Source organism: Electrophorus electricus, chromosome 26 (assembly GCF_041902795.1).
Source record: "Electrophorus electricus isolate QZ-2024a chromosome 26, ASM4190279v1, whole genome shotgun sequence".
NCBI classification, from domain to species: domain Eukaryota; kingdom Metazoa; phylum Chordata; class Actinopteri; order Gymnotiformes; family Gymnotidae; genus Electrophorus; species Electrophorus electricus.
In genome coordinates, this window is record NC_137522.1 from 4171564 (window position 1) to 4191443 (window position 19880).

At 38.9% G+C, this 19880-nt stretch overlaps 1 protein-coding gene across 4 annotated transcripts; it reads left to right on the forward strand.

The window, feature by feature from the left end:
• Window positions 1-823: 823 nt before the first annotated feature.
• On the forward strand, window positions 824-11621 carry hykk.2 (hydroxylysine kinase, tandem duplicate 2). Of its 4 annotated transcripts, none has more exons than XM_027006902.3 (6): window positions 898-916; window positions 1831-1954; window positions 4056-4361; window positions 8790-8932; window positions 9042-9222; window positions 9302-11621. In XM_027006902.3, the coding sequence occupies exons 3-6, from the start codon at window positions 4058-4060 to the stop codon at window positions 9760-9762; spliced, it is 1089 nt and encodes a 362-aa protein (XP_026862703.1). In that variant the 5' UTR covers window positions 898-916; window positions 1831-1954; window positions 4056-4057; the 3' UTR covers window positions 9763-11621. The 4 variants fall into 4 exon arrangements, with proteins under 4 accessions (XP_026862700.1, XP_026862703.1, XP_026862701.1 ...); XM_027006900.3 differs by lacking the exon at window positions 898-916 and adding an exon at window positions 956-1396; XM_027006899.3 differs by lacking the exon at window positions 1831-1954 and having other exon boundaries at window positions 824-916.
• Window positions 11622-19880: the final 8259 nt, after the last annotated feature.

Consider the following 19880-nt stretch of genomic DNA (forward strand, 5'->3'; position numbering starts at 1 on the left):
TGTCTTGTGCCCTGGGCTTTTGTTGGTCGTTGAGTTATTGTATGTGGTTGGTTCATTGCGTTTGCATGTTTATTCTTATGGTGTTTCCTAGTTTGTTATAGCCTGCTTCCGTGTGTTTAGTTTCAGCCTCTGTGTTTGTTACTCGTGTATTCTAGCCCTTGTCCCGTTTTATCATGTATCCCCGTGTTCTCCGTGTGGGCTCTTTGACCTGGACTACGATAACGACTCTGATTTTGGATTTGCAAAAATTAAATCTCGCTTTTCTTCGCACATGCGTCCGTCTCCTTACAGCTCAACGTTACAGTATGACATAACATAGGACGGTAAATATACATTGTATTAAATGGTGCCTTTCTACATAGCTATGTAATACTTGGTCAGTTCTTGTAGTTTAACACCACTCATTTAGAAGTATAATGGCGTTTAACTTCATTTATTTGTTTCTCATCAGCGGAATAATTTTATACGTAGCTTGCCGGCCTGATTAATATTAGCCTATATTGCTCGTACAGCTAACCTTTTTATTTTTTTTTTATTTTTTATTTTTTTTAACGGTTGTTTAACTACTCTACTGATGGTCTAATGGGTTAGGCAGCAAAAAATGGTCACGTTAGCGTCCTACTACGGTCCCAAACCCGTTTGATGTAGAAAAATCTAAAATGGGTCTTCTTTGTTATCGTTAATGTAATGCTACCAAAAGAACGATCCTGGCTAAGTGTTAATTTTTTATTTTTTATATTTAAATATTTATTTTAAGCCGTTTAGCTCCATTCACCCCCATTTTGGACAGTCTTGGACTCTCCCTAGCCCCTCTTTCTTCTGAAATGGTTTACTCGTTTACTTATTTGCTAGTCAAACAGTTCTGTAAGGGAGACGACAGACGTTGGTCTAGCGACACAATCTCAGCACATTTGAAGTAAGAATTGTTACATTTTACAACTTCAAATGTTAATTCATGACGATAATACCTAGCTTTATAGCTACGTCCACATGCCCATAAAGTAAATAAAATGCTGTAATGCTTATTTTGGCTCGCGTTATATAATTTACTTTTGGTTTTACACCGTAAATGTAATGAAGATCCGATGTTCAATGCATAGCGGTTTTCCTACGACAGATGTTGGTTCTGTATTTGGTAGCTAGGATTTTGCCAGTATAACGTTTACAGGTTCGGCACCGCCACTTCAGGTGAAAAGTAACGGTCATAGATTGCCTGCGTAAGGTAGCGTTAACAGTAGGAGCCACTGGGTGGCGCATGATTTGTTTCGCAACTTCCTTTGCTGCCGTTTTTTTTTTAAATTTTTTTTTTTTTTTGAGTGAGTCATGCTGTTGTTCGTTGTGAATAATCCATACAAGTCCTTAAACTTCAAGCATCCAGCAATGACTCACTGACTAGGTATGTAATAACCCCTCTATGTTTGTGAATTACTTTTTCGTTTATGCTTGTGGTCCCATAACTAAGTTAAGTTGCTAATCTAACTAGCTAGGCTGGATATAGGTTTTGCGGTATCGGCTGTGTCCACTCCCTCAAAGGGGCTGTTTCTGTACTTGATTTCTTTGAGAATATTAGTTGGGAAAATGTTTAAAGGTTAGAATTCGTCCCACGTTCTTTGTGTAAATTTTTCATGCGCGCTGTCTAGTGCAAGTAAACTGGAACGTGGAATGAAGGGGATGATGCGCCCTGTAACTTTTATCAGCGGCATTAAGAAACAGCTGTTTGAATTGATTACTGTTTTATTTTTGAAAGAAACCATTACCTGTCGCAAGCTAGAGAGAAGTTGAGCAATAAACAGCGGCACTAGCTGATGCACAACAATTCTACGTTCCTAGGTCTCCTTCATTCCATCTAACCCAACGCAGTGCCGAGAGAGATTTGCGTAATACGAGCCAGAATTAAGGAAGATCGTGCACAAGAAGTGATGAGAGAATTCTCTCACGTGACACCCTGTACAATGTATGTGGAAGATTGTTTATTGCTAAATGTGCCATGTCAGTTTTGATGAGTAAAATGATCTTGGGCCAGCCTAAAACCAGTATTTTCTTATAGGGAGGGACCAGTTCTGTAGGATGCATTTCTTATTTGTCTGGCCTGACATGAATAAGGACTTCAGTATGCCTCAAATTTCCCTTTGTATTAATTTACCCATCTGCACAATTGCTCAGTGTTGCCAGTTGGGAGATATGTCACCCACTTCTTCCCTATTGAAAAACCATTGTCTGGCCAGTATTTATTAAAACTCTCAAACCTGATCTGGTATTTCTTCTGATTAATTTGTGCAGTTACCAGGTGTCATGGTCTCAGACTTGAGGTATAAAATCAAGCGCTAGAATAAAAATAAGCTTTTATTACAGTACTAATTTAACCCAAAATATTTTTAAAGAATTTGAATATTGAAATGGCATTTTTCTTTGGGGTTATTCCAGTAGTTATGCTACTGATCATATGTACATCTTGGTGCTCGAATCTAATGCCTTTTATTGTCACTGCACATTGTACAACAAAATTATATTCTATAGCGAATACCAGTTATTTAAAAAAACATGCATAAGAAGGATAGGTTTAACATTAAAAAGGAGGCAATAAATGGACAATAGCAAAATCAACGAGAGCAGAAAAATGATGTCTAGGATAAACTGGTACATCAAGATTTAAATGCCTTTAATTACCTGTTTTGCCTCCCAAAGAGCTGCAAGGTAAAAAGGTGGTAGCCAGGGTGTGATGGGTCTTTTAACAATGTTCATAATTCTGCAGAGGCGTCAGGTGTTGTAAATGTCCTCTAGTGACTGTAGCTGTGTTCCAATCACTTGTTGAGCAGACTTGACATTGTAGGGCCTTCTTGTCTGCAACAGTGCAGCTTGTAAACCAAATCAGGATGCCATGACGGTATGCTTTCAATGTAGCCATGGTAGAAAGAGGCCTGTTTTGGTAAGTCAGTTATTTTTAAAGTGACCTGAGGTAATAGTCTCTTCTGAGACTTCTTGACTAGTGCTATGTTTTCTGTCTGAAGTCTTGTGTGATGTACATGCCCAGGTACTTGAAGGAAAGCACTCTCTCCCCTGGGCTACCATTGATATATAAAGGAGTGGAGTCTACCTTCTGAAGTTAATGATCATCTCTTTTGTTTTGGAGATGTTGAGTACTGGGTTGTTAGGAGTATCAGTCTGAAGACTTCATCCCTGTAGGCAAATTTATCTCTGTTGTTTATCAAGCAAATCACTGAGGTATCGTGAACTTAATTATGGCATTTGTGTTAAGGTTGGATGTGCATTTGGCAAAACAAAAGACTCGGCACACTGCCCTGCAGAGCTGCAGCAATGATCCTTAATGAGGATAAGGTGTAAGACTCCACCTTAATTGTCTGTGAGCAGTCTGTTAAAATGTTCTTAATCCAGCTGAATACATTGTTCTATACCCAAACTTTGCAGTTTGGCCTCCATTTTGTTGGGAACAAATTGGTGTTCAAGGCCGAGCTGAAGTCTAGGACCGCATCCTCACATATGTACCCAGGTGTTCCAGATGGAGCAGGGCAGTGTGGTTTTTTTAAAATAAATTTTCCATTTAAGAATAAAGCCTTATTCCAGTTATAATAAAATGCCTTGCACATATACACTGAAAATTACTCTCATATAGGGTACACATGTGAAAGACCTATTATGTATGCTTTATAAAAGTTTGCTTCACTACCATATATTTGCAAGTATTTCATGTGTGTGTTTGTTTAAATGAATGGAAGATTTTCATGTACATCATAAATGGCCACTTTCAGTAGATTGTCACTGTTTAACGGAGTCTCTAATCAACACCAGACCTTGGACCTGTGGGACTTTGCTCATGTTATTAGTGTCTCATTCACTAAAAGAATTACAGCTGTGAGGTTTAGCGGATCTTTATCTAGACATCATAAATGATCATTTATTTTATCACTGATAAGCATGTGGTTTTGTAAATTGTAAAGCAATATCAGAGGTTTGGTTATGAAATTAATGTCATGCATCGGTCCTAGCAACATTTTAAACAAACATGCACAGTAAAAGCCTTTTTTTCCTTTCTGCAGATATGTCTTTAAAAGAGTCCAAGCCGAATCTCAGCCATTCCCAGGTTACTGGGATAGTTGAACGAGTTTTTGGCCTCACTCCAGCAAGCATCAGATTGCTGCCCAGTTATGATGATCAGAACATTGCTGTGACCACAGTAGAGGGGGGCGAGTATGTAGTAAAGGTAATGAACTCTGCAGACAGCCAGAATCTCAGTGTCCTGGAATTGCAGACCGACATCATGAACTTCTTACAGCAAAGAGATCTTCCTGTTCAGAAAGTTCTTCCCACCCTCACAGGACAGCTGATGAGCTTAGAAGAGATTGGTAAGCAAACACTGCCACTCATTCGTGTTCATTACTAATATATATAATTAAGCCGACTCATTAATTTGTCATAATACAGACAGAAATCGGTCAAAGATAATCACTTGAGTAGGTCTTATTAATAAAAGCGATAATCTAGGGCCATGGTCAGAGAACATGTATACGTCAATAGAAATGATGCAAAACGTGGGATAGACACGAGTAAATGGGAGAGTAGTCCCAAACTTACAAAACCACAGAGCAGTCGAAGAGATCGAACAGGGAGTTGATAACCAGAATGCAAACTAGTGATACAGGTAGCCATGACACTAAGTACATATGAAATAGACATTGCAGTACTTCACAAAGAAAGCATGTAAACAAACAGGTTTTAAATAGACAGGTTAATCGTGAAAGGCAGGTGACAACATTCAGTAATCAGGGGAGACGGTTTGGATGAGTGTAGCGATTGGGTCTCAGACACATGCACACCTCAGGACAAGACTAGGACCTCTAGAAAGTTGGACTAGACATTAATTGCTTTTCCCCCCCATTTATTTATTTATTTATTTATTTATTTATTTATATATTTAAATTGTTATTATTGTGGTGACCATTGTTGGCCAGAGGAGGATAGGCCCCCCTTTGAGTCTTGGTTCCTCTCAATTCTTCTTAATGCTCTAAAGAGTTTTTCATTGCCACTGTCGCAAGTTGTAATAGAGTGGTAATTTCTTTATACACATACAAACTATATATATTAGCCAATATTGACATGACAGCATCACACAGTAGCTACAGATTTGTCAACTGCACATCCATGATGCAAATCTCCTGTTCCATCACATCCCAAAGGTGCACTGTTGGCTTGAGATGTGGTGACTGTAGAGGCTGTTTGAGTACAGTGAACTCATTGTTCAAGTTCAAGAAAGCAGTTTGAAATGATTTGAGCTTTGTGATGATGCCCGTTTGCCTTCTGGAAGTATCCATCAGAAGATGGGTACACAGGAACAATACACAGGTAGGCTGTGGCACCTTAATGACTTAATCAGTTGGTATTAACAGGCCTAAAGTTTTCCAAGAAAATATCCCCCACCATTGCACCACTGCCACTACCCTGAACCTTTGATACAAGGCAGGATGGATCCATGCTTTCATGTTATTTACTTCAAATTTTGACACTACTGTGTGTGTCTCATCAGAAATTGAGACTTATCAGACCAGGCAACGTTTTTCCAATCTTCTATTGTCTGATTTTGGTGAGCCCATGCGAATTGTAGTCTCAATTGCCTGGACTTAGCCAGCAGGAGTGGTATCCAGTGTGGTTTCTGCTTCTGAAGCACATCTGCTTCAAGGTTCGACATGTGCATTCAGAGATGATTTTCTGCTTACCTTGGTTGTAACAAGTGGTTATTTGAGTTAATGTTGCCTTTCTATCAGCTCAAACCAGTCTGGCCATTCTCCTCTGACCTCTGGCATCAACAAGGTGATTTCACCCTGAGAACTGCCACTTACTAGATATTTTCTCTTTTTCAGACCATTCTCTATAAACCCTAGAGATGGTTGTGTGTGAAAATCCCAGTATATCAGCAGTTTCTGAAATACTACGTCACATTCAAAGTCACTTAAATGACATTTCTTGAGCATTCTAATGCTTAATTTGAACTTCACCAGGTCATCTTGCCTGTGTCTAATTACCTAAATGCATTGAGTTGCTGCCATGTGATTGGCTGGGTAGATATTTGCATTAACAAACAGTTGAATACACACACACACACACACACACACACACACATTTCTGATACTTATCTACTATCACAGTCTCTTGGTAGTTTGCCACTACTTGTTTATCAGACTGGATTCTACTTGGAGGTTCCACAGGATCTTAGTCATGTTTCCCACAACTCTGTGACTCTTCCCATTTGGACTTTTTGGTGTCAGTTATATACCTTGCGTATATTCCTCCTCCCCATTGGACTTGGGGGGTGACAATTATATGCCTTGCATATAATACAAATATGTATTGGATCTTGGGTGCAGTGCTGCATTTTCTTAACAACTTTCATCTTTTCTATTGCTTGGCTTATTGTGACTGATGATTCCTGATGACTGGGAGGGCATACATGTTTATGTCCTTCATATTTGCAATTTTCATTTATCTGGCTGTTGAGGACCTGCCTTTCCTTATGAAGGTACGCTGTCTTTCTGGTTTCTGCTTCCTGGCTTCTGTGATTGGAGAATCCCCAGCTACTTGTAACTGTCTCCCAGGTCTGTTAAATGACCTTGTGGTAGTTCAGTTCTCTCTGTTCAGATAAATTTTCCCCTTTGGGCATCAAAAACCAGTTGCAGTTGAGAACTAGTTTCAAATTGTCCAATCCATTGGAAGTGTATGCCTTTTTTTTTTTTTCCTGACAGTTGCACATATTGCAAACTTTCATGCATTCTAATGTCATAGTCTGCATCTATGCTGATGGAAGTTCTCCTGGCAGAAAGGAAGAAATAGTCCAAAGCATGGCTTCCTTTGATGAAGATGACAACAGGTCAGGTAATAAGTATAATGTGATGCAAAATGGGCTACAATTCCCGAAATACCATGTACTTGACACTCTGTTTATGAATGCTATTGCTTCCCAACTGAGCAGCATCACGGAACGCTCCCTTCCCCACTGGTCAAGTGGTACGACCTGCCGCGTGTAGTGGGACTTCATTGTCTGTCTCGTTTGTAACCCCACCCATGTTGTTTAGCACACACCTGCACCTGATTTGGTCTTATGTCTGTATGTATTTAAACCTTTATTGGTGTGTGCATAGATGTCGGTCATTATTTTTGTTAACGTTGGTCATGTAAGCCATATTCGTATTCATGTTCACTGTTTTATGTTGCATATGAGTGCCGGTGTCCCTATTGTGAATTAATAAATGTCTGTCTCCGTCGAGGGAGTCTGTACATCCTGCTCCTTGCCTTGCGGTGCCTGGGACATTACAAGCAGTACGTTCATTACCAAAAGTAAATATCATTGCTGTCCCATGAAAAACATGAATCTCTACTTTTAGCAATTTATAGTTTTTATGGAATATGGGCATAATGTTCTGAATGTTCCTTACAGTGGCTAGCAAACCAATGTAAATTTGACTGATTTAAAATTGTCTGTTTAGCTTGTATGTCGATGAGCTGCCAGATATGTTCATCAAAAAGTTTATTTGTATCAATTCCCATCTTTCCTTTTTTGTCAGCCAACCACACTTTTCCAATACAAATGACATTCCAGTGTCCTTGTCCTGGTGCTTTAAGCCTTCTGGGTAGTTATCATGTACACACACATGAGCTTCCATATAGCCAGGCAGATTATTGGTTATATGTTGTTGGAAGGTTTTTGTCCCTTGGTGGTTTTCCATGACCAATACTATTTTGTTATGACAGTCTGACTGGGAGGCTTTTGATGGCAGCAAGTACATTTGTTCTGTTGAATGTGTATGCAGAGCTGTTAGTTTCATTAGCTAGCAGGCCTGAATCATGTGAACCCCAGGTGTTGCCACATTTTTTATTCGTCATCCACTCTTGGACACCAGCTCTGGTAATGCTGCCTGGTTCCTCACTGTGATGCTTCACCTTCAGATCTCTTACTCACTGAGCACTAGTGTTGAGATGATTCATTCGCCCATATACTCTTCCCATCATGTTCCATTTTAGCACTGGATGGATGGTTCTTTGGTGCAAAGAACATGTATTCTTTTGGCCATTGGCTGGCTGCCGGTGCTGTTGATCTCCATTTAGTATTCTCCAAGGCCTCACTCATGTCACCCATTGTGTTTTTTGTTTGATCTCTCTACTTTTCTGGAGCTCTGTCCCTAACCCCACACCCTTAGAAGTGTAAACCCAGTGCTCCATCTCACCTGAATATTAACACCTGTTTCTTGTTATCTGCTCATTTGTTCTGATATATAATCCTCTGTCCTCTTTCAGTCCCTCATGCAGCATTGCATAATTCTATGTAGCTTTGTCCCCAAGTAACACACTGAGAGTGATTTTTAAAATTGTATTTTGTATCCCAATATTCTTAAGCATGACTTCGGAAGAGCAACATACCAGTATTTTGATTTCAGTTATACTGTGTCCACTCTGGTATTCCTGAATTCATGGGTTCTGCTATTCATATTACACTAGTCTTTAGCCATCTGCAAATTACAGGATCTATTTCTCCATGCCCAATGCCCTAAGTGCAGAAAAACTGACACATGCACTGATTTATTATTACCAATGTCTTTCATCAGTCAGCAGGCACTGTGAAGTGATAGGCTCTCAAAATGAGTAACAGTTCTCTTAGTGCATTATAGTTTTATAGTGTTAGTGCTCTTTCTTAAATATAAGGATATTATTGATTAAAATGTTGCTGTAGGAGAAATGATATTCTGGACCTCAATCTACTCTAACCTGCACATGTTTCCTCACAGACTGTGGCTTTGGTATGCAGAAGTACATGGTGCGACTAATGACCTACCTGCCAGGCACTGTGTTAGCCAAGATCACCTGCACACCACAGATCCTATATGAAGCTGGAAAAATGGCTGCCATAATAGACAAGGTTTTACTGCAGGTATGTGTCTTGTTTAAGAGGTGAACTTGTAGTTTTTCACTTTTTTGTAGAAGTCCTGATATTGCTTTGTGATTAAGTGTTTGATGCTTCTTTTGTGGATTTTATGAAGATGGAGCATCCAAATCTTGGGGCTCTTCAGAGGAAAAACTTCATATGGAGTCTAGCCAGTGTTCCTCTATTAAAGCAGTACCTTGCTGTGGTTGATGGAGACCCCATGCAGCATGTTGTGAAGGGAGTTATTGAACAGTACCAAATCCAAGTGACACCCAATCTGAGCTCTTTCCGCAAGTGTAAGAATGTGTTGCATTTTAACATTTTACATTGAGTTCTTTTCAATGTTTAGTGGTAATAAGTCTCTTCCTTCTGCAGGTATAAACCATGGCGATTTCAATGATCACAATGTTCTAGTTGAGCCAGATGACTCATCAAACTATAAGATCACTGGTATCCTGGACTTTGGGGATATGAGCACTGGGTACTTTGTATTTGAGCTTGCAATCACTATAACCTATATGATGATTGAAAATGCCAATCCTTTAGATGTTGGCAGGCCTGTGATAGCAGGCTGGGAGAGTGTCATTCCTCTGAATGAGGCTGAGAAAGATGCACTGTATGTGCTGGTGTTGAGTCGTTTATGCCAGTCCTTGGTCCTGGCTCGCCATGCTGTTCTTCAGCAACCAGAGAATGAAGAGTATCTCATGATCACAGCTAAGACAGGTGTACACCTCCTCTTCTTCCTCTGGCAGAAGGGGAAAGAGGAAGTGATGAAAATCTGGTTCCAGAGTGCTGCAGAACATTCTCAAAGTTGTCAAGGAGCAGAAACAAAATAATATAAGCATGAGAAATGTAGTGCAGTGTGGCAGTAGTTCCACTAAAGGTGGTCTTTGGGGTATTTAAACAAGGGCTGTCAAATGATCTGTATTATGTGGCGAAAGGATTCCACAGACAGAGAGCTTATGGCAGGGGTCAGTGTAATCTTTTATTTTCTTAGTCGTAGATTAGATAGATTTGAAGCTGTTGCCTGAAATTTAAGCTCTGAAATCAACTGGGCCTTCTGAAAACTGGTAATGAAGGCAAAATGAGATTGAAGTTTAGTTATATAATTTTTATAGTTATATATTGCTAAGGAGGTTTTAACTTTCAGAAAATTAATCTTCTACAGTAATAATATTGTATTGTTGGCCCGAGTGCCGATGGGTGTGGAGCAGGACGCACAGACTCACTTGACTTAGTGAACCATTTAATGACATAAAACATGAATGACAATGATTGCACTCACACATAGGGACAATGGTTAACATGAATATACAAACAGTTTAAACACTAACAGTGACATAAGTAATGACAACGATAATGGTAAACAACATCGATACTAACACTAAGCGTTCCATGGAAATGGAAAATGGGGGAGCGTTCCATGAAAATTTTCATATCTGAAAAGATACTTATTTTGATTAGCACTAATATGAAATAATCAAATGCACTGTAAGGTGATGTTGTTGTATTTTATTTGCCCCTACCCAACTTGGAGCCAGTGATTGAAATAGGTAAGGATGATGGTTTAATGTGTATAAAATATAATTCATTTATCCAACTCCCAATTTATAATTAAAAATATGTTGGGAACAAAGTATATTGCATAGCCCAGCATAAGTTATGAGAATATGCATAGCCAACTTTTATACATTTTTAATGCTGAAACAGCCTGCTTTGCCAAAGGTTTACCATTGAGATATGGCTGTCAAACCTCTTAACTTTAGTTGGTTCTTCACTCTAGTGTGTGCTTAAGCACATTTGTGTTATACTATCTGAAGAGTTGAGTTTCACTTGAGTTTCACACTTGTTTTTAGCATTCTGCAAGCCAATTAGTTACACATTACAACAGAATTGCAGCATACAAAATACTACCTGAATGTTGCCTCATAGATCGGCACAGTGAGAGAGAAACAAAGGGAGAACAAAACCAGGGGAGAGATTTCTCCAAACTCAGTTCACCAGCTCTGCCCCAGCTCCATTCCATCTCTCCTCCTGTAATCCTCTCTGACCCAGACTTCTTTCATTCTTATCTTTTAACAAGAAGAGGGTTTGCCACCAATGAAAAAGTAAATGCAACCACAAATTGGTATTCCTTTCCACAGGAAACAGCCTCAAGAACTGAAACCTGTTACAACATTGATTTTGTCCTAAATAACAGCTGACCATTTGTGCTGGGATAGTGCAAAAGTGACTATTGTGACATGACCACCTTTATCTCTGAGACCACAGATGTACACAGCAGTGGGGGTAGATGAGAACAAGACATCATAAAACAGAAAGATCATACAGCATATAAGTAATGATGCACATTGCATTTTCTGTAGCTCTTGAGGACCTGCCCTACTCTGTGGAGGTACTTTGATAATGCTTTTCTAGCCTGAGTGATATTCCAATGCCCTTGTTGTAGGTAGTTTTCTTATATATCCTAAAACTGCAAGAGTGTTCCAGAGAATATTAGGAACACAATCCCTATGTGTATTTTTAAATTCAGATTAACACTTTACTTGTTATGGCCATCTTACATTACATCTTACATTACACAAAATTGAAACTTTAATGTTTTATCTTTCATATATGTAATGTTCCATCTTTCTATTGTAAAGTGTGATATAAATAAGTTGTCATATATAAATAAATAATAGTAATTATTTTTGCACTGTAGTCAATGTTCTTTCATAGCTCCTTGAATAAAAATGAAAAAAACTGTGGGAAATAATTATAAATAATAAATAAACTCACCTTTTTGTCACCTTTTGTTGGTGGATCAAAAATTGAATGAGTCCATGCGTTTCAGGAAAATCATTCAGCAGGATTCATTTTGATTTTCACCAAAACAAGATTAACAGAGAAGAATAAAAATGCAAGAAAGAAAAAGGTAAGAGTATTAATTCCAAAAGCAATAATTTTATAACATGTCCCCTTACCATCAGTCTCTGTCAGGCGGCGGTAGCATTTCACGTGGCTTTTGTTTGTTTCATTTTCTGTTGCACATGTTCTCTGCTTTGGTTTATTGCCATGCCCCACTCAGGTGGGGTGTGTTTTGCTTCAGTTACTGCACCACCTTTGTCATTATGCAAACTTGAGGAAACGGGTACAAAAGTATCTATATCAACAGTAAAACCTGAAAGGATGCACAGCAAGGTAGAAGCCACTGGTCCAAATCTGCCATAAAAAGCAATATTACAGTTGTAACAATGATACACATGGGGACAAGGATCTTACCTTTTGGAGAAATGTCATCTGGTCTGATGATACAAAAATGGAATTGTTTGGCCATAATGACCATTGAAAAAGGGGGAGACTTGCAAGCTAAAGAACTTTGATGCAGGGGGGTGGCAGCATCATGTTGTGGGGGTGCTTTGCTGCAGGAGGGACTGCATATTTCACAAAATAGATTACATTATGAAGAAGGGAAAATTTATGTGGAGATATTAAAGCAACATTCCAAGACATCAGCAAGGAAATTAAAGCTTGGGTACAAATTGGTCTTCCAAATGTTCAAAGTTTGACCCAAATGACACAATCTAAATACTACCAATTACCAACCATGTGTATGTAAATATGGGAATAGAGAGAGAGAATGAAGGAAATTCCATCTGAAATAAATCATTGTCTCTAGTATTCTGAGACTTTACATTTTTAAAATATTGTAGTGTGCTGAACTGACCTAAGAGAAGGAAGATGTACTAGCATTAAATGTCAGGACTTGTTAAAAGCTAAGTTTTAATGAATGTGGTTAAGGTAAATATGGACTTATGACTTCAACCATATATGCTATGCATATGAATATTTCTAGAGTCTTGAATAATGTATCTTTTAAAAGAGAAGAGAAAATAATCCTAAAATAAACTTGACAATGTAATTCTGTCTTTAAAATATTCAAATTCCATGTTATAATGAACACAAAAAAATCATTCATGGTTAAATCACAATGCTACTTATAAAATCAAACCTAACAATGTTCAGAATAAATGTGATATCCTTTTTTTCATAAGCGTGTACCACTGGCATTTAATTTGGAGGACTTCATAAAATTTCACTAAAAGTTATTTTTGAAATAGTCTCAGTTTATTTATTTATTTCCTCAACTGTTATGAATGAATTTTATGCAATTGTGTGTTGGTAGTGAACATGACGTACCACCCTCAAGCACTGCTATATGGATGACACTCAAGTCAAGTTGGCTAACACTGGCATTTGGTCGCTCTTCTGCCACCACCACAGGACAGGATTCATTGCCCTTAGTGCTGCTGGGAAGCTCTGGTACACTTGTACACCTTTCTATAAATGCTGCCATGTGGCAGTCATTGACTCTCTGGCAGGGTAATGAAGGCTTCTGTGCATGGGTGAAGGGTGTAACCTCTGTTGCTCTCACTTTGATATGTGGGAGGGTTGAGAGCGGGAGAGGATGACTTATCAATGAAAGAATGTGAAAATGAAATGAAATTTAAAAATGAAAGGGTAAATAACACTCACAAGCTTCTGATAACTGATGATATCCATAGTCAGTACTGACATCTGATCCGCAGTGTTGATCCCACTTATTTAACAGCTAGTTCAATTAATAAAACATATATATTGTATATATGTGAGTCAAAACATTATTTTATTATTATCCTTACATATACACATGCATTTAGATTTTAGTTGTGCAATAATGGCAGAATCTACTTAATTATCATATTACAACGATCCCCCTTTTGTCTCTACTCAGAGTGCAACCCCAAATCAAGAGACCAGAGTCAATGTAGTCGGAGAAGCTTCAGTGTATTGGCAGCAAAGGGAAGGTATTTTTAAGGGTGAGGTGTGTGTGAGGAAGAGGGAAGGGAGAGAAAAGCAGTGTGTGCATGTGTGAGAAGGTCTCCTCACCCAATAAGGAATATAGTGGGTCGGGAGCAGCTAGAGATTAGCCACCTGCTACCAGTTAACATAAGGAAATCTTCTTTTGAGATATACTACTACTGGAGGTCAGAAGGGGCAGTTACATAAAGTGCTAAACACAGAGAGCTGAATCATCAGATTGGAACAGGGGTGGGGGATTTGGCAGTCTGTGGGACAAACATGATCTTCTCCATCCTAGACTAACAGAGTGATTTTATGCTAAAACAAGAATGAATGTAAGAATAGCTCAATAATTACTAAATTTAATTTCAACAGCCCACACGTGGTCATGTGTGAAATCAGCTTGTGAAGACTGAAAAATATATTTTTCTTGTCACGCTATTTTGTGCACAAATTAAACAAGAATCTAGAATAAGGCTTGTTGTTTGATTTGTATGTCATTTGAATGATCACAATAATCTCCTTTCATGTAATATAAGAAACCCCATAAAAATGGTGCACGAGAAAAGGGAGACAAAATCTGGGTAGGGCACGATGGACTTGTGGGCATCCAGTCAACGAATGCAATGCTGACAGAGTGGCTCTGTTTCCTGTATCCGTGCCCTTGTTACAGTGCAGTGAGTCCCAAAATGCCTTATCTTCACCTGACGCAGAAGACTGTAGCACAGCAAGGTCAGTGAAAGTCTCATGATGCTTATGCGTAAACAGTGAGTACGTGCAGCTATTCTGAGACAAATAAAGGCAGACTGAGTCCTCTTTAGCAGCATACTGCCAAATCAGCTCAGTAGTTATGCTCTACTTCGTCTCTCACAGTTAAGGTGTCATATCCATTTACCTTGAAAATGGCTAGATGATTGGGAAGCACACATTTTTATGTGCAAAATTAACAGTCTAACATCACTAATGTATTAGTAAGTACTGATTTTGGCAGAAAAGATCATACAACATGGGAAAATTCATGACTACGTGTAGCTGAGTAATGGGCAACCAACAGAATCAACAGTCATGACATGCATGCTGCTAATTAGATGTAATTGACTCATTTAATGAAAGGGGAGTGTTCAAATTAATAGCAGTGTGGAGTTCATTTAGTGAGGTCATTCATTCTATAAAGAAACAGGTGTCAATTATGGCCCTTATTTAAAGATGGAGGGCAGCAAATGTACCTGCTGGTTTAAACCCTTGCTCAGTGAGTAAAATAGATCGTTCCAGACATTGTACCGAAGGAGAAAGAACTTTGATCAAGAATTTGATTGGAGAGGGGAAAACAAAGAAGTGCAGAAAATAATTGGCTGCTCAGATAAAATGATCTCAAATGCCTTAAAATAGCAAACAAAACCGAAACGCATGGTAGGAAATACTACCATCCGCATATATCATAGAGTAACAAGAAAGGTAAAGAAGCATCCAATGATCAGCTCCAGGAAAATCGAAGAAGATCTTAAGTTACTTGTGAGTACTGCAACAATCAGAAGACGCCTACGTGAAGCCAAACTATTTGCAAGAAACCCTCGTAAAGTACCATTGCTGAAAAAAAGATGCGTTGAATAGGTTACAGTTCGCCAAAGAACACACTGACTGGCCTAAAGAGAAGTGGCACAACATTCTCTGGACAGATGAGAGCAAGATTGTTCTTATTGGCTCTAAAGGCCACAGACAGTTTATGAGACGACCCATAAACACTGAATTCAAGCCACAGTACACTGTGAAGACATGGAGGTGCAAGCATAATGGTTTGGGGATGTTTCTCATACTTTGGAGTCGGACCCATTTATCACATACCAGGCACCATGGACCAGTTTGAAGATATCAAAATACTGGAAGAGGTCATGCTGCCTCATGCTGAAGAAGAAATACCCTTGAAATTACTGTTTCAGCAGGAAAAACACACGTTGACTCTGACAACGACCCCAAACACACCAGCAAGTGGGCAACACCCTGGTTCCAGACCAACAAGATTCATGTTATGAAGTGGCCAGCCCAAGCCCCAGACCTCAATCCGATTGAGAATTTGTGGAGTGACATCAAAAATGCTGTTTTTGATGCAAAACCCAAAAATGCAGAAGAACTGTGGAATGTAGTCCAGTCAGCTTGGGCTGGAATATCTGTTCGCAGCTATCAGATGTTAGTTGACTCCATGCCACGCAGATGTAAAGCAATTATCAGAAATAAAGGTTATACAACTAAATATTAGTTCAGTGATCAACATAAAAACTAAATCTGTAAACAACTTTCAGTTTATACTGTAAATATTTGAGTTTGTAAATGAAAATGAAGCAATTTTTTTCTATTCCTTTTTCTTCATTTTCAGTTTCAAAATTTATATTTTGTTCATGTTTTCATTTGGAATTGAATGTGCAGTGCTCCCAGTACCTTTGTGTATATGGAAATAAATGCTATTATGTGGATTGAGCTTTTTCTCAGTTGTTTTAAACACACTGCTATTATTTTGCACATAACTGTACCTACAATGTGTGTGAAAGCAATATTTCCTTGTACCAAAACTGCAGCAGCAGCAGCCACCAGTGTTTAAACAAGTAGGAAGGCCTTGACAACTTTATCTAAAGTTTTCCAGACATGCCACAGGTCTGTAACTCCCACACTGCTCCTGTGCCAGCACACTTGCTGCAACCCTATCATTGGAAGTTGAAAGGGTAAAGTCTAGTTTGGAAAGCAAGAGCAGAGCAGAGAGATGATTTCAGGGCAGAGAAAACCGACATCAACTCGGTTGTCCATTCAATTTCATCAGGAGAGTCATTTTGCATACAGAGTGTAGGGTCTTGGCATTGTAAGAGCAGTCAGGAACCCAAACGCTACAAGAGATCATAAGTCCCAAAAAATTAATATCTTTCTTTGATGAGGGGTGCATAAAAGTTATGATAATGTCGCCAGCCAGTGTGTGTTCGCCTGCTGTGATGGTGAAACCCAGGTATTTCACCTTAGTTCGGAAGTACTAAGGAGATTCTCCATTGAGGCATTGAAACCTCATGAGCCCAGGTGTGACAGCAGTGGCAGCAACCTAGTCTAAGTTAATTGTATGAATGTAAAGGCAAAAATGGGCTGCGTGTGTGTGTGCACAGAGACACTAAAGAAAGTACCGCTCAAATCAACCACTGTGAAGTGTGTGTGTGTGGCTGGAATGCTCTTGATAATGTTAAAGACATCTGGCACAATAAGAGAATGAGGAACAGGTTGTTAACATTTCTCAAATCTTGTCACCCCCACCCCCTGTTTTACGGACTGAATTGACTGGGGTATTATAGGGGGACATAATAAGGGGCAGAACCCCGGGTAACAGAGAATTAGAGAATCAATGATGTCAGCAACTCCAGCCTCCTTCTCAGGTGACAGCAGGTATTGCCTATATGATGGGGGGGGGGGGGGGGGATAAATGCCTAGTTTTACCCTGTATGGTTCCCATGAAACTGGGCCCACTTGATCCTTGTGTTCAGACCACAGAAAATGCACAACTGACCTCAACTGTGGCAGGATAACAGCACTGAAAACAGAATGACAAAGAGACATTAGACGAATCACTGGCCAAATTTGCATTTGCTACAGTAATTTTCCCCCCGTTAAACACAGTATTCATGCCTAAATAGACATGATTTCACAACCTAAGAAATTAAATGGTGAGTTAAGAATACAGTTCGATTCAATTCACAAATCAATGGGTCAATGATGCAAGTGATAAATAGAAAGTTTTAGGACATGAAATAGCCACCCTGGTAACTCCAACAGTATTAATTGATGCTCCAGAGACAGGGCCCTCATATTATGGCCCATTAAAAGGTGGCCCCAGTGTCAAACACAAAAATTTTACTTTTTGCAGTAATGACATTTGCTCCTATCACATGAGAACCCCTTATTCTGAGTTTGTTATTTCCTTCTTTGACTGGCTATGTTGCAAATGTTCATAATTCCACTCGGGATCTCCCTGACCATCAAGAACACATTCCAACCGCAGGTATGTGATCTGGAATGATTCCTCACATGTATATGCACAGCATAAATAAAAGATGCTTCGCCTTGGCCACCCAACTAAAATAGCCACTCATGGAAAAGTCGATTTTCCATAACCATTTTATCCATTCAGACACTGTTTCACCTGGCTTACGTTTTACAAAACTTCCCCCATTTGAGAGAACAAAGAGGACAAGTGGCATCATGCAAAAAAGCAAAACTTGTGAGAGAAATGGATCTAACATAGAATGTCTGAGACATAATCTAGAATGGCTGTTTTGGAGGTAAAATAGATTCTTTCTGCAGGAAGATCTCTCACCCGTCAGACTGATTAAATACTAACAACAAGAATTTTATTCTTACACTTTTGGTTATGTGTGTGTGAACCTAAAAGTAAGTTTATCTAAGAAATAATGCTTGGCTTGACTTTAATTTTCAATATACTAGGAATACAGTCAATGTTCAATTAGCTGGAGATTAACTTTATAGTTAGTTACCATAAACATATTAGCATTGCGGCTAGCATCTAACTTCTAGTATCTGCATTAGCTTTACATAATTGCCTCATACACAATTCTGATCCTTAGATTCTGCCATCATTGCAAAACATTTATTTTAAACTTATTTGGCTATATGCATCATCATCATTATGTATGGATAAAGTAAAATTATTTTTTGACATACATAATTACAATATTTTGACATATCTTTTAATAATTGATTTAGATGTTAAAAAATGGGATCAACGGCACAAATCTCCTCATCCATTGCCAAAATGCGTGTGCAACCTTCTGGTGGCATTGTTCCAGAAACCTGCTACTATTGGTGTTTATCAAACATGTTGACACAAGGGTGCGGCTGGCCCTATGCAGCTCTGGTGATAACTACAATAATAATAATCATTACATTTAATTAAGAAATGTATTATGTCTTATATTACTTAAGTTATACACTGCCTGGCCAAAAAAAAGGTTACCACCTGGATTTAACTAAACAAATAGGTAAGATCCTCCAATTGGATAATTACTGCATGGGTGATTATGTTTCAGCTGTCAACAAGTTATTTAACCCTAACTGATGCAGTGAGTAGCTTCTCATTTGTTAAACAACCACGTTGAAAGACACATCCTGTGGTTGTGGAAAAGATGTTAATCTGTTTCAAAAGGGTCAAATTATTGGCATGCTTCAAGCAGAGAAAACATCTAAGGAGACTGCTGAAATTACTAAAAGTGGGTTAAGAACTGTCCAATGCATTATTAAAAAGTGGAAGGACAGTAGGGAAACATTATCTCTGAGGAAGGAATGTGGTCAGAAAAAAATGTTGAATGATTGTGATCGGTGATCACTTAAACATGTGGTGAAATCAAATCGTGGAAAAACAACAGTAAAACTCAGGGATGTGTTTAATAGTGAAAATAAGAGCATTTCCACACACAATGCGAAGGGACCTGAAGGAATTGGGACTAAACAGCTCTGTAGTCTTAAGAAAACCACTTGTCAGTGAGGCTAACCGGCAAAAATGGCTTCAATTTGCTAGGGAGCATAAAGATTGGTCTCTGGAGCAATGGAAGGCACATCAGGGTAAGAAAAGATGCGGCTGAAGTGATGTACCCATCATGCCTAGTGTCTACCGTACAAGCCTGTGGGAGCAGTGTTATGATCTGGGGTTGCTTCAGTTGATCTGGTCTAGGTTCAGCATCGTTATGTGCCCAAAGAATGAGGTCAGCTGACTACCTGAATATACTGAATGACCAGGTTATTCCATCAATGGATTTTTTCTTCCCTGATGGCACAGGCATATTCCAAGATGACAATGCCAGGATTAATCGGGCTCAAATTGTGAAAGAGTGGTTCAGGGAGCATGAGACATCATTTTCACAAATGGATTGTCCAACACAGAGTCCAGACCTGAACCCTATTGAGAATCTTTGGGATGTGCCAAAGAGAAGACTTTGTGCAAATCTCCCATCATCAATACAAGATCTTGGGGAAAAAATAATGCAACTCTGGACAGAAATAAATGTAACATTGCAGAAGCTTGTGGAAATGATGCCACAGTGAAGATGTGCTGTAATCAAAGCTAAAGGCAGTCCAACAAAATATTAGA

Bases quoted from the DNA above. Each gene is read 5' to 3' on its own strand.
- hykk.2 (XM_027006899.3), top strand. From the start codon at position 4,058: ATGTCTTTAAAAGAGTCCAAGCCGAATCTCAGCCATTCCCAGGTTACT. The intron at 8,933-9,041 runs GTATGTGTCTTG...GATTTTATGAAG, and splicing joins TAGACAAGGTTTTACTGCAG to ATGGAGCATCCAAATCTTGG. The intron at 9,223-9,301 runs GTAAGAATGTGT...TTCCTTCTGCAG, and splicing joins TCTGAGCTCTTTCCGCAAGT to GTATAAACCATGGCGATTTC.